The sequence below is a fragment of the Ovis aries genome, chromosome 1 (assembly GCF_016772045.2).
Source record: "Ovis aries strain OAR_USU_Benz2616 breed Rambouillet chromosome 1, ARS-UI_Ramb_v3.0, whole genome shotgun sequence".
NCBI classification, from domain to species: Eukaryota; Metazoa; Chordata; class Mammalia; order Artiodactyla; family Bovidae; genus Ovis; species Ovis aries.
In genome coordinates, this window is record NC_056054.1 from 186,928,337 (window position 1) to 186,940,452 (window position 12,116).

The 12,116-nt window shown below is 37.5% G+C and overlaps 1 protein-coding gene across 1 annotated transcript; it reads left to right on the forward strand.

Moving 5' to 3' along the window:
* The first annotated feature begins 3,136 nt into the window (after nucleotides 1-3,136).
* ARGFX (arginine-fifty homeobox) lies at nucleotides 3,137-9,478 on the forward strand. The gene is given in 4 exon segments (XM_027962705.1): nucleotides 3,137-3,172; nucleotides 6,292-6,537; nucleotides 8,894-9,299; nucleotides 9,302-9,478. Coding segments are annotated over 4 exon segments (849 nt in total). The 3' UTR covers nucleotides 9,463-9,478.
* Nucleotides 9,479-12,116: the final 2,638 nt, after the last annotated feature.

The following is a 12,116-nucleotide window of genomic DNA, read 5'->3' on the forward strand; positions in this document are numbered from 1 at the left end:
GTTTTGCACTCTCTTCTCAATTTCAGGATCAGCTTGTCCAGCTCAGTAAAGATTTCTACTTAGATGTTGATTAAGATTAAAATGAAATTATATGGTTATTTGGAAGGGAAGTTGACATTTTAAATGTTTAGTCATTTAAGAATATATTTCTCTAATTAAATCATTTATGCTCTTTAAAACAATCTTATAGCTTATTTCATATAGTCCTTATACATTTCATTAAAATGTATTCTTAGGCATTTTATAATATATATTTTGATGTTATTGTACATAGGATTTTTTTCATCACGACCTACGACATGTGGAATCTTAACTCCGCAACCAGGGATCAAACCTGGGCCTTCGACAGTGAAAGGTATAAATTTGTTAGTTTTCAATAAAGTATACCTCCTGTTCATATTATATTGGGAAATAGGAGTGAGCAACATGGTTTTTTGGTTTTGTTTTTAGTATTAATTAGTTTTTATTTCAGTAGATATGTGGGAATCCATCAAATATTTGTTTGAAGAAAGAAACTTTTGATATGCAACCCCTTTCCCTCAACATATTAGATTTTAAAAAATAATTTAATTTTATTGGAGTATAGTTGATTTACAATACTGTATTAGTTTCAGGTGTACAGCAAAATGATTTAGTTATACACATATTCATTCTTTTTCAGAGTCTTTTCTCATATAGGTTATCACAGAATATAGGATAGGGTGCCCTGTGCTGTACAGTAGGTCTCTATCAGTCATCTGTCTTATATATAGCTGTGTGTGTGTGTGTGTGCTCATCCCACATGCAATAAATCTTATAGAAGAATTATTTTCTATAAAACCACTTAGCTAATTAACTGGCAACACTTTCATAATTTACACTTGATATGTTGAGTAGGTTAATTGTTATAAAAGATCAGTAGAGTCATGGGCAATGAACTAATTATCAGAAATGTGATGAAGTTACACAGTCTATGTGAAATGTAGTTTGTAACTTCAAGCAAAGACTTCATTTTTACTGACAAATATCCTACAATAACAAAATTAATAAAATATTAGTGCAGGACATGTTATGTGGTATGTATTATTGTTTCATGTGTAGTAATGACTTAAATTAATACATTCATGTAATACATTACAATTTTTATTATAAAGTAAATAGACATTCAGAGCATTCCCTTTGCTTGATGAAACTAAGGTGAAGAATTGAACTAATCTGTGATCACATTTCTAGAAAACTACATTTTGTAACAAAATTTCTACTATTATAGTACTACACTCGATATAACAGCAAATTTGGAAAACAGCAATGGCCGCAAACTGGAAAAGGTCCATTTTCATTCCAATCCCAAAGAAGGGCAATGCCAAAGAACGTTCAAACTACCACACAATTGCTCCGATTTCACATGCCAGCAAGGTAATGCTCAAAATCCTTCAAGCTAGGCTTCAACAGTATCTGAACCAAGAACTTACAGATGTAAAAGCTGGATTTAGAAAAGGGAGAAGAACCAGAGATAAAATTTACAATACCTGTTGGATCATAGAAAAAACAAGAGAGTTCCAGAAAAACATCTACTTCTGCTTTATTGACTATGCTAAAGCCTTTGATTGTGTAGATCACAACAAACTGGAAAATTCAAGAGATGGGAAGACCAGACCACCTTCCCTGCCTCCTGAGAAACCTGTATAAAGGTCAAGAAGCAACAGTTAAAACCAGACATGGAACAATGGACTGGTTCCAAATTGGGAAAGGAGTGTGTCAAAGTTGTATATTGTCACCATTATTTAACTTCTATACAGAGTACATCATGTGAAATGCAGGGCTGGGTGAAGCACAAGCTGGAATCAAGATTGCCAGGAGAAATATAACAACCTCAGATATGTAGATGACACCACCCTTATGGCAGAAAGTGAAGAGGAACTAAAGAGCCTCTTGATGAAAGTGAGAGGAGAGTGTAAAAGCTGGCTTAAAACTTAACATTCAGAAAACTAAGATCATGGCATTTGGTCCCATCACTTCATGGCAAATAGATGGGGAAAAAATGGAAACAGTGTCATACTTTATCTTCTTGGGCTCCAAAATCAGTGTGGATGGTGATTGCAGCCATGAAATTAAAAGATGCTTGATCCTTGGAAGAAAAGCTATGACAAAACTAGACAGTATATTAAAAAGCAGAGACACTACTTTGTTGACAAAGGCCTCTATAGTCAAAGCTATAGTTTTTCCAGTGGTCATGTATGAATGTGAGAGCTGGACCATAAAAAGGGCTGAGCACCAAAGAATCAATGCTTTCAAACTGTGGTGTGGAGAAGACTTTTCAAAGTCCCTTGAACTGCAAGGAGATCAAGCCAATCAATACTAAAGGAAATAAACCCTGAATATTCATGGAAGGATTGACGATGAAGCTGAAGCTCCAATACTTTGGCCACCTGATGCGAAGAGCTGACTCATTGGAGAAGACCCTGACACTGGGAAAAGATTGAGGGCAGGAGGAGAAGCGGGCAACAGAGGATAAGATGGTTGGATGGCATCACCAAATCAATCGACATGAGTTTGAGCAAACTCCAGGAGATAGTGAAGGACAGAAGGACAGGGACTGGCATACTGCTGTGCATGGGGTCACAAAGAGTTGGACACAACTGAGCGAACGAACAACAAACTCCCCTTCACTTGCAGCACTTACCTTAACAAACATAGTTCCTGCTCATAACAGTTCATCTCAGGATGAATCCATTTCCTTTTGGAAAAAATAATCGCTGAATATTACATTTTACTTGTTTATTTAACATTTGACTATATAGAAAATTTTGAATATAAACAAAAACCGAGAGGAGTTCCCTGGTGGTCTAGGGGTTAGGTTTTGGTGCTTTCACTGCTGCAGCCTGGTTTCAATCCCTGGTTGGGGAACCAAAATCCTACAAGTTGTGCAGTGTAGCCAAAAAAAAAAATAAAATGAAAACAGAATAGTATAATTTCATGAGTCTATCATTCAGTCTCAGCAAATATATATCTCTTTAGCATAGTGATTTTGAGGTTCATTCAAATTGTAAAATGCATCAGTGATCCATTACTTTTATTGCTGAATGGCATTCCATTGGATGAATACACAGTTTGTGTAGTGTATTCATCCAATAAGGAGATTTGGATTGTTACCAACATGGCAGTTATGAACAATGCTGCTATGAAGAGTTGGGTATACATCTTTGCATAGATAAATGTTCTTATTCCCTTGGGTAGATTCCTAGGAAGAAACTGCCAGACAGTTTTTCAAAGTGACTCTATCATTTCACAGTCCAACCTGCAGTTTCCAGTTGTTGTATGAACATTCCAATTTCTCTACATTCTTCTGCATGTCCATTTATACATCTTTGCTGAAAAGCTCATTCAAATCTATTAACTAGAATAATAGGATTTTTAATCGGAATATTTGTTGTCTTATTTTGAGATGTCTATTACAGATACAAGTCCTTTCAGATAGATGACATTTTCCTTCTGTCTGAAGGATGACCTATAACATATCCTATAGTACAGATCGGCTGGTGATGGATTATTTCAACTTTTGTAGGTCTAAAAGCATCTTTTCACAGATGGCTTTTCTCAGAATGTTCTGAACTTTACAGTGTATCCTTATTGATGTTTGGGGAGGGGGTGGTGGTTTCCTCCTTGACTTAAGCCCTGATAATTACCTGCTATCTTCCTTCTGAATCTTTGTGCACAGATAATTGGGAAGAGCCACAATCAACAGCTCCAAGATCCATTTGATAAATACAGAAATGAGTGTTCAGAAGGATTTCAGGATATAGGCATAAATCTTTAAGGCAAAAAAAAAAAATGTTATAGACTTACTAAAAGGGGTAACATTACAAAAAACACAGAGCAAGCTGATAATAATTTAAGAGTATGTAAAAAGTTAAACATATACACAAAGGTTAATCTTTTCCATTTTATTTCCTATGAGCTTTTTATTTAATTTACTTTTATATTTATGTTTAATATACAAAGAGATAATAAATTTAAAGCCTTTACTTTTATTTTTAATACATAATTAAAAATCTGATATTATATATATGAGATTTCACATCTTAACCCATAACATCTTTTTGCTAAACGGACAAAATGTAGTCCAATGAGATAGTTACATTCTTTTGTTCATATCAAAACTTTGAAATCCAGTGAATAATTTGTACTTATTGGCATATCACAATCTAAATGCTAAATTTTCATCAGAAATACTTACTCTGAATTTAGAATTCATAAAATTTACAGTTGAAAGAGTATAGTCACATATGCAAGCTGTTCTAAGCATACTAAAAAGCTTCCCAATAACTGGATTAAATATCAGCACTTAAAGTTTAAGCTAAAATTCAATAAAATCAAAAATTCAGTACCTTGGTAGAGCTAGGTACATTTATGTGTTTGATAGCTGTGTTGAGTAGTGGCTACAGTAGTATACAGAACAACTCTAGAGAATAATTAAGTGGCTGGGGAACAAAGATGGCTTCAATATTGTACTAGTTCCATACACGACTTACCCAAATGCATGAACAAAACATTTCCTTGTTTTAAATATGGTAACTAGTAAGTTGTAGAGATCAGATATACCCTACAGGATGAATGTTGGGGCAAAACAGTTATCTGAATATTATATAAGTTTCTCGTAACTTAAAATGAAATTTCTAGTAATAGCATTTTACAAACACATTACAAAAGTGCTGTATCACAAAGAAATTTATTTCAAAGTAAAGACTATGTGCCTGGTAAAACTACACTATTTAATTAATAGGATCAGAGTGTCAATGAAGACATGGCTATTTAAGGTAAATGCAAACAGTTTGAATAGTTTTGTAAACTGTAAGTAGAAAAATAAATATTTATAAATTAATACTTTATATGCTGTGCTGTGTTCAGTCATGTTCAACTCTTTGCAGTTCCATGGACTTTGGCCTGCCAGGCTCCTCTGTCTATGGAATTTTCCAGGCAAGAATACTGGAGAGGGTTGCCACTTCCCACTCCAGATGATCTTTCCACCCCATGGACCAAACCCAGGTCTCCTGCATCTCCTGCATTGGAAGGTGGACTCTTTATAACTAGTGTCAACTAGGAAGCTCAATATTTTCTATATTTGATTTAAAATACTTGTATATGAACTTTAAAATTAAATTAGATACTATAAGTTTAGGCATATGTACATTTATATATATGACTGTGCTTCCATGGTGGCTCAGTGGTAAAAAATCCATCTGCCAATGCAGGAGACTCAGCTTCCATCTCTGGGTCAGAAAGATTGAAGATCCCTTGGGGAAGGAAATGGCAACCCCCTCCAGCATTCTTGCTTAGGAAATCCCATGGACAGAGGAGCCCGGTGGGCTACAATCCATGGGGTCACAGAAGAGTCAGACGTGACTTAGTGACTAAACAACAACACAACAACAAATATGTGTACGTATATTAATATGTATATTAATACATTTTATAAAAGGTATTTCCATGTATGGTCATAAGTGGTGTTCAGTTCAGTTCAGTCACTCAGTCGTGTCCGACTCTGCGACTCCATGAATCTCAGCATGCCAGGCCTCCCTGTCCATCACCAACTCCCGGAGTTAGTCTTATAGTTTTATTGGTAGTGTTTATTCTTGTCTGATTTTAGTATTGATGTTAGGAACTTCAAATACATAAATGAGGCCTGAGTGAAGATTTCCTCCTTGTACTGAAATGGGCATATAACAGGAGAATTAGCACAGCATTGGCTTGAATTCTATAACTTACCTATGTTTTGAGGTGGTTGTTATCAGTCTATTCAGTGTCTGCAGCTCTTTTTCAGCAAATTTTCTTAATCATGTGTTCTTAGAAAATTTCCTTCTCTCCATTGCTATTAAAAAAAAATATTCCATAGTTTTTCAATTGTCTCCACATCTTTAGTTATATCTCATTTCTATGAACCTCTTCCCAGAGGAGGGAATAGAGCTTCATAAAGCCTGGAGAAGAAAAATCCCATTTTCCAAATTAGATAGACTAGGTTTCTGATAAATAAATAAAAAGAGGAAACCATTTTGAAGAATGTGTTATATATTCAGCTGTAGGGAACATGAGGTTCCTTCTCAGTTTCTAAAAGAAGCAAAGTGTGGGAAAGAAGACAAGGGAGGCCACTGTCTGCTGCCCTGAGGTTAGCCAGGACAGACAGAACTGAGTACAGAGAAAGTTAAAGAGGTAACATTTCCCAACAGGAACAAACTAAATTTCACAGGACTCAGCATCCTAGAGTCAAGACCCAGGAACTTACTTAATCTGGATTCCAAGCCTGGTTGAGGGGAGAGGTCACAGGAAATTCACAGCGGTGGTGTCCTGGGAGATTTGAGTGGGAAGGGAATTGTGTTATGTGACCACCTCCTCTCTATCTCTTGCTCCACAGCAAAATGGAAGAAGAGTCATGAACGCACCTCGTTCACCCACACACAGTATAAGGAGTTGGAGGCTCTGTTTAGCTGCAACATGTTTCCAGATAAAAACCTCCAGAGAGAACTTGCTTTAAAACTCAATCTACCAGAGTCAACAGTAAAGGTCTGTCTGATCATCGGAGATGTGCTTTGAACCCTCATTCAAATAACATTCTACTGTTCAGCCTGGAAATTCCCTCCGTAAAACAGTAACACTTCATTTATTGAGTCCCTGCTGTGTGCTAGTACTGAGCTGGGCATGCTGTATTAATACATGTTGGCTTTATTATCATCTAGTTTAAAAGATGAGGAAAACTGAGATTTGGGAGCAAAGTGGCTGGGTTACAGAGATAATGCATGTAGGTATCACTGGAATTGGAACTCCAGAGGCATGACAGAATTCACATGAGAGAAATGCTGTCATCCAGACACACTCTCATTTAGGGTCTTCTCTAGCAAAACCCTGCAATCATTTATTCACAACATTACCAACAGACAACAACTCCAACCTTTGAGTCTGCTGAGCCCCCAAGTTTTTGTTACAATATTGTTCACTATTCAGTTCAGTACAATCACTCAGTCGCGTCCAACTCTTTGTGACCCCATGAACCACGCCAGGCCTCCCTGTCCATCACCAACTCCCAGATTGTCCATTGAGTTGGTGATGCCATCCAACCATCTCATCCTCTGTTGTCCCCTTCTCCTCCTGCCCTCAATCTTTTCCAGCATCAGGGTCTTTTCAAATGAGTCAGCTCTTCCCATCAGGTGGCCAAAGTATTGGAGTTTCGGTTTCAACATCAGTCCTTCCAATGAACACCCAGGACTGATCTCCTTTAGGATGGACTGGTTGGATCTCCTTGCAGTCCAAGGGACTCTCAAGAGTCTTCTCCAACACCACAGTTCAAAAGCATCAATTCTTCAGCCCTCAGCTTTCTTTATAGTCCAAATCTCACATCCATACATGACCACTGCAAAAACCATAGCCTTGACTAGATGGACCTTTGTTGGCAAAGTAATGTCTCTGCTTTTAAATATGCTGTCTAGGTTGTTCATAACTTTTCTTCCAAGGAACAAGTGTCTTTTAATTTCATGGCTGCAGTCACCATCTGCAGTGATTTTGGAGCCCCCAAAAATAAAGTCTGACACTGTTTAGACTGTTTCCCCATCTATTTGCCATGAAGCGATGGGACCAGATGCCATGATCTTAGTTTTCTGAATGTTGAGCTTTAAAAAGCCAACTTTTTCGCTCTCCTCTTTCACTTTCATCAAGAGGCTCTTTAGTTCTTTGATTTCTGCCATAAGGGTGGTGTCATCTGCATATCTGAGGTTATTGATAATTTCTCCCGCCAATCTTGATTCCAGCTTGTGCTTCATCCCTCCCAGCATTTCTCATGATATACTCTGCATATAAGTTAAATAAGCAGGGTGACAATATACAGCCTTGACGTATTCCTTTTCCTATTTGGAACCAGTCTGTTGTTCCACGTCCAGTTCTAACTGTTGCTTCCTGACGTGCATATAGGTTTCTCAAGAGGCAGGTCAGGTGGTCTGGTATTCCCATCTCTTTCAGAATTTTCCACAGGTTATTTATTGTGATCCACACAGTCAAAGACTTTGGCATAGTCAATAAAGCAGACAGATATTTTTCTGGAACTCTCTTGCTTTGTCGATGATCCATCGGATGTTAGCAGTTCCTCTGCCTTTTCTAAATCCAGATTGAACATCTGGAACTTCACAGTTCATGTACTGTTGAAGCCTGGCTTGAAGAATTTTGAGCATTACTTTACTAGCGTGTGAGATGAGTGCAATTGTGAGGTAGTTTGAGCATTCTTTGGCATTGCCTTTCTTTGGGATTGGAATGAAAACTGACCTTTTCCAGTCCTGTGGCCACTGCTGAGTTTTCCAAATTTGCTGGCATATTGAGTGCAGCACTTTCATAGCATCATCTTTTAGGATCTGGAATAGCTCAACTGGAATTCCATCAACTCTACTAGCTTTGTTTGTAGTGATGCTTTCTAAGGCCCACTTGACTTCACATTCCAGGATGTCTGGCTCTAGGTGAGTGATCACACCATAGTGATTATCTGGGTCGTGAAGATCTTTTTTGTACAGTTTTTCTATGTCTTCTTGCCATCTCTTCTAAATATCTCACTGTAGAAGCCTTCTAATAGTCTTTGAAAATCCTTCAGTTCGAATTCTGCACCTCTCCTTTGCTTTTCTAGAGTTCAGGACCTTTTCTCCGAGCTCCCAGCACAAGCTCTGAAAAATACTTCCTTTGTTTCTTTTTCTTCCGGGGCCCAGCCCAGATCCCTCACGGTTACTATTGACTCCATTCTTACCTACCTCTGCTTTCTCAGAACTCAGTATCATAGCGACTTGGAGAGAACATGAGAGTTACAATATGAATTTTTTGACTCAGGAAAAGCCTCAAACCCCTTCCCCAGTAACAGACCATAATTTCCTCTCTTTCCCCACTCCAGATTTGGTTCAGGAACCGGCGGTTCAAAATGAAGAAGCAGCAGCAGCAGCAAGAGCAGCAATCACTAAAGCCACCAAGCCAGGTCCTTCCAGCCAAGGATGTGCCCACAGCATCCACCAGCCCTCATTCTTTTCTCCTTGAAGTTTCAGATTCCTATAACTCCCTCTCATCTCAGCCCTTAGACCCTTTCCCCTGGGCAGGGGACTCTATGATCATGGAGATTCCTACAACTGATGTCCAAATGCAAGATCCTCAGTTGGAGAGGCTAGTGGCCTCAGTTCCTGCTTTGTACTCTGATGCATTTGACATCACCCAAATCATGGAACTGTACAGTTTTCCTGATGAGGATGACATCACCAACTCTTCCTTCTATTCTCTATATCAGTATCTCTCACCGACAAGGCCCAGTTAGAACAGAGTTCTCTTATAGTCTTTGCTGATTCAGCTGTAGGTTTACTTCCTGGGCAGACCTGCTTCAGCGTGACAAGCTGGAGCTTTGCAGTCTATAGACCACAGGACAGCCTGGAATTCCAGAACCCCTCCATTATGGTGCACTTTGGGTTTCTCTGATCCAAGTACTAATAAATATCAGACAGTATAGAAAAAGGATCTTCTTGCATGCTCTTTCATTTGTCTGTTTTTAACCCAAATATTTGGCCCAGTGTTACTTTGATGTCCATGGAAATATTGTAAAAACTAGGGAGTTTCCCTCAAATATAGCTCAGTACTATACAATCAGCCCTGTGACTCTTGCTGGAGAGCCCTTTCCAGACCCACAGATGGCCAATGAGACTTCAAAATTCCCTCTTCCCAAAACTACCTTTGACTTTTTAAAAGGTCAACAGCCTCTAAGGGTCATCCACTTTTAATGGCAGCAGGTTTATAAACTCACATTTCAAGTGACAGCTAAGCAAGTTTTCTAGCTACATGGTTAGCATAAAAAAATTATAGCGATTCTCAAACCAATAATAAAGAAACACATAACAAAATGAGAACCTCTCAATGAAAAATATAAAGTGTCTAGGAATTAACTAAGAAAATAAAGAACTTTGTACTGAAAACTTAATAACTTGAATAATGGACATTGAAGATGTCTTGAATAAAAGGCGTTTGAAGCCATAAAATAATCAATTTAACAGGGCTAAAATCATATAAAGCATGTTTTCCAAACACAATGGGATGAAATTAGAAATCGATAATAGAAGAAATTCAGGAAATTTGCAAACATATGGATATTAAAAGGCACTCCTAAATAACCAATGGATAAAGAAGAAATCAGAAGGAAAATTAGGACATATGCAAAGATGAATGAAAACAGAACCACAATATACCAAAACTTATGGGATGATGCTTATAATTGGTACTTAGAAAGAAATCTACAGCTATAAAAGCCTATAAAGAATAAGATCTCAAAATCAACCTTTTTTAATAGTAGGGAGGCTGGCATAGCTATGTATGTTAAATTAAACTTTAAGGCAAAACATTTTGTTGAAAGTAAAAGTATATTAAACAGAATAAAAGGAACAATTAATCTGAAAAATATAATAATTCTGAATGTGTATCAGTCAGTCAGTTCAGTCGCTTAGTCGTGTCCAACCCTTTAAGATCGCATGTACTGCTGCACCCCAGGCCTCCCTGTCCATCACCAACTCCTGGAGTTGACTCAGGCTCATGTCCATTGAGTCAGTGATGCCGTCCAACCATCTCATCCTCTGTCGTCCCCTTCTCCCACCTTCAATCTTTCCCAGCATCCGGGTCTTTTCAAATGAGTCATTTGTACACAAATGAATTTGTACTTTTGTCAAATTCCTCAAATATATCAGTTGTATCAAAAATTAATAAAAATTCTTGGGGAAACTGAAATACGTAATCATAATAGATGATTTTATCCACAGGATAAGTGGATAAAAATTTCGTACAGGTAAAGATTTTAACTATATAGTTAATAAGTTCGGTTTAATGAAAGTATGTAGATTTTTTTCATTCAACTGGTAGAGAATACACATTCTTTTCAAGCACATAATGACTAATATTAGACCATAAATCAAATCTTAACAAACTCAAATGAATTAATAACATACAAATAGCATTCTCTGATCAAAAAGTAATTTACTTAGAAATTCTGACCTCTCTCTCCATTTATAAAGTAAAAGAGAATTTCTAAGTAATTAATTAAGCATGGGAGAAATTATAATGTGAATAATTTGGTAGCATATAATAACAATAACTGGATCAGCCTATACTGGGGGACACTAATAGGGATAGTGAGAGTAGCAGGTTTGAATGTCCTGATACCATCACATTCTGGGCCATCACAGGGATCTTGCAGAACAAGACTTCAGATCTAGGGGAGAGACATGTGCCCTTAATTTGTGAGGTTTTTAAATTCTTTTAAAATTACTTTTGATTTTTAATGGTCTTATTTTTTAGAGCAGTTTTAATTTCACAGCAAAAATGAGGAGAAGGTACGAAGACTTCTGTACCTTATATGGGAACATATAACCCCTGCTCCCAGATACACACAACCTCCCCACCACTATCAGCAACCCACACCAGAGTGATCCATTTGATATAATTGATGAATCTACACTGATACATCTTTATCGTCTAAAGTCCATAGTTTACATTAGGGTTCACACTCGATGTTGTACATTATATGGATTTTGACAAACATGTAATTGTTACGCATCCACCATTACAGTGTCTTATAGGATACTACAACGCCCTAAAAATCCTCCGTGCTTCACCTATTTGTCACTCCCTCTCCCCTAACCTCTGGCAACTACTAAACCTTATCTCCATAGTTTTGCTTTCAAATCAATAATTTTTTACCTTAAGAAACTAGCAAAAGAAGAGCAGAGTCAATCCAAAGCAAGCATAAGGAAGAAATAAAGGCTAGAGTGGAAGTAAATGAAATAGAGAATATAAAAGCAATAGAGCAAATCAATGAAACCAAAGCTAGCTAGACTGAGAAGAAGGGGAGGAGGAGGGGGAGAGGGGAGGAAGAGAGGGAAGGGGTCAGAGAGAAAGAAGAATCACATTACTAGAATCTGAAATGAAAGGTGGGATGTAGCTACCAACCTTCCAGAAATAAAAAACATAAAGGAATGTGTGTGCGTGCTAAGTCACTTCAGTTTTGTCTGACTTTTTGTGCCCTTATGAACTGTAGCTCACCAGGCTCCTCTGTCCATGGGATTCTCCAGGCAAGAATACTGGAGTGGGTT